Source organism: Trypanosoma equiperdum (assembly GCF_001457755.1).
Source record: "Trypanosoma equiperdum strain OVI genome assembly, contig: ctg_492, whole genome shotgun sequence".
Classification (NCBI taxonomy): domain Eukaryota; phylum Euglenozoa; class Kinetoplastea; order Trypanosomatida; family Trypanosomatidae; genus Trypanosoma; species Trypanosoma equiperdum.
In genome coordinates, this window is record NW_027124412.1 from 4,025 (window position 1) to 5,624 (window position 1,600).

The 1,600-nt window shown below is 38.6% G+C and overlaps 2 pseudogenes across 2 annotated transcripts in view; both read left to right on the top strand.

Annotated features, from left to right (window-relative positions):
- The first annotated feature begins 158 nt into the window (after positions 1–158).
- Positions 159–873, top strand: TEOVI_000210000:pseudogene (annotated as a pseudogene). The gene is given in 3 exon segments: positions 159–248; positions 251–376; positions 379–873. Coding segments are annotated over 3 exon segments (711 nt in total).
- Positions 874–1,280: 407 nt separating this feature from the next.
- The window catches only part of TEOVI_000210100:pseudogene, a 1,237-nt pseudogene continuing 917 nt past the window's right edge, over positions 1,281–1,600 (top strand). The window contains exon 1 of the mRNA in view: positions 1,281–1,600. This exon is cut by the window's right edge and continues 10 nt beyond it. Within this exon, the coding sequence occupies positions 1,281–1,600 (320 nt within the window).

Genomic DNA, 1,600 nt, shown 5'->3' on the forward strand with positions numbered 1-1,600 from the left:
AAATGGGAGGTTTGAATAGCCATGTTAAAAAGCCTAGATGGGTTATAGAATTTTTAGAAAGACAGAATGAAAGTGATGATGATATTGTAATAACTGTAGACGGATCGGACATTATTGTTTATGATGGGAATAAGTATGAGAATACAGTGGAGTATTTTTTAGAAAATACCGCAGCTAATGAAGAGAAGTTTAGTGAAGAGGATATAGTAAAAGAAAAGCATATTTCATCTATTATATTCATGACAAATCAGAGTGTTATGTACCTCAGTTGGATTTATTTATGAATTCAGATCACAAGGAGCATGTGGAGAGATGTTATTGGTTTTTAAATGTCAGTCACAGCAAAGAATAGGATAAAAAATTATCTCATTTAGTAAGCCATCTCCTAGTGGCAAACCTTATCTTAGTGGTGGTGGATTAATAGCCAGAGTTTGGGCATTTAGAAAATTTGAATATGCGTTTGAAGAGTTACTGAAGGGAAGTGAGAAATAGCGGTCAAATCAGAGCATTTCAAATCCATTGCTAATATGGAGTGCCATTCTAGAAGAAGCTGTTGACCAGAGATTTGTTTTGAGGATGGGCATGATTGCATTGGATTATGAAGAGAGATTCTTTACTATTCACAATAGTGGGGAGATTGGAGAGGCACCATTTATAAATTTTCTAAGACAACCAATTATGGGGGAATAGAAAGCAAAGTTGATTGTGGAATATCTTACGTGTTACTGGGAATTGGAAATAAGGAAATTTAGCACGAAAAACTTTGGAAGAATTAAAACTTATGCGATTGATGGAGGTAAATGGGATTCTGAGTATGAAAATATTTGTGGTAATGAGTTTAAAGAAAGAGATTCGTGTAAAGTGAACAAGCTGGGAATCCAAGCTGTCCAAAGCAATTGCCGAAACTGGAGGGTAGTGACTATCAGTTTGAAAAAAGATGCCGGTAATTCATAGCGGAGAGAATCCAAAAATAGCATCTAGCATAACAAGGACTTTTCAAAAGCCACGACCTCAAAGTATCTCTACCTTTTGGCCACAGCCAAAGGAGCCACTAAAAACAGTCCTGTTAAGAAAAAATCAGTGAGAGAAAATTAACACTTTCTATCACAACAAAATATCCCTGCACATCTCTACAGTGAGAAAGGACACAATCAACAGACACACAGCTGTTAAAAGACAACTTTAAATTAACAGAGCTCAAACGGTGGTAATATCTTTAAGAATCCTAACTAGTTCATCTACTCAGAACAAACTGTAGGGCCATGATGATGCCATTCATATTGATAAGGAAAATAGCAACAATAGCAGCAGCGTCACTCTGTACCATAATACTACAAGCAAACGCAGCGGCTACCAACGGCGTCAATGCAGCGACTTTCCACGCCCTTCGCGCAGCATTACTGCTTGGAGATGGAGCGATAACAATCGAACCACCCATTGTCGCAAAGCCTAAGCCACCCACAGAAATATACACCCTCAACATGACCTTAGCGGATGAAAGCTGGCAGAAAACTCTATACAAGACGGGGAAGGATAGCGAGCCACCCACAGCGGCACAACAACCGCAGAACCTCAACGGAGACTGGAAAGAAAAATGGTC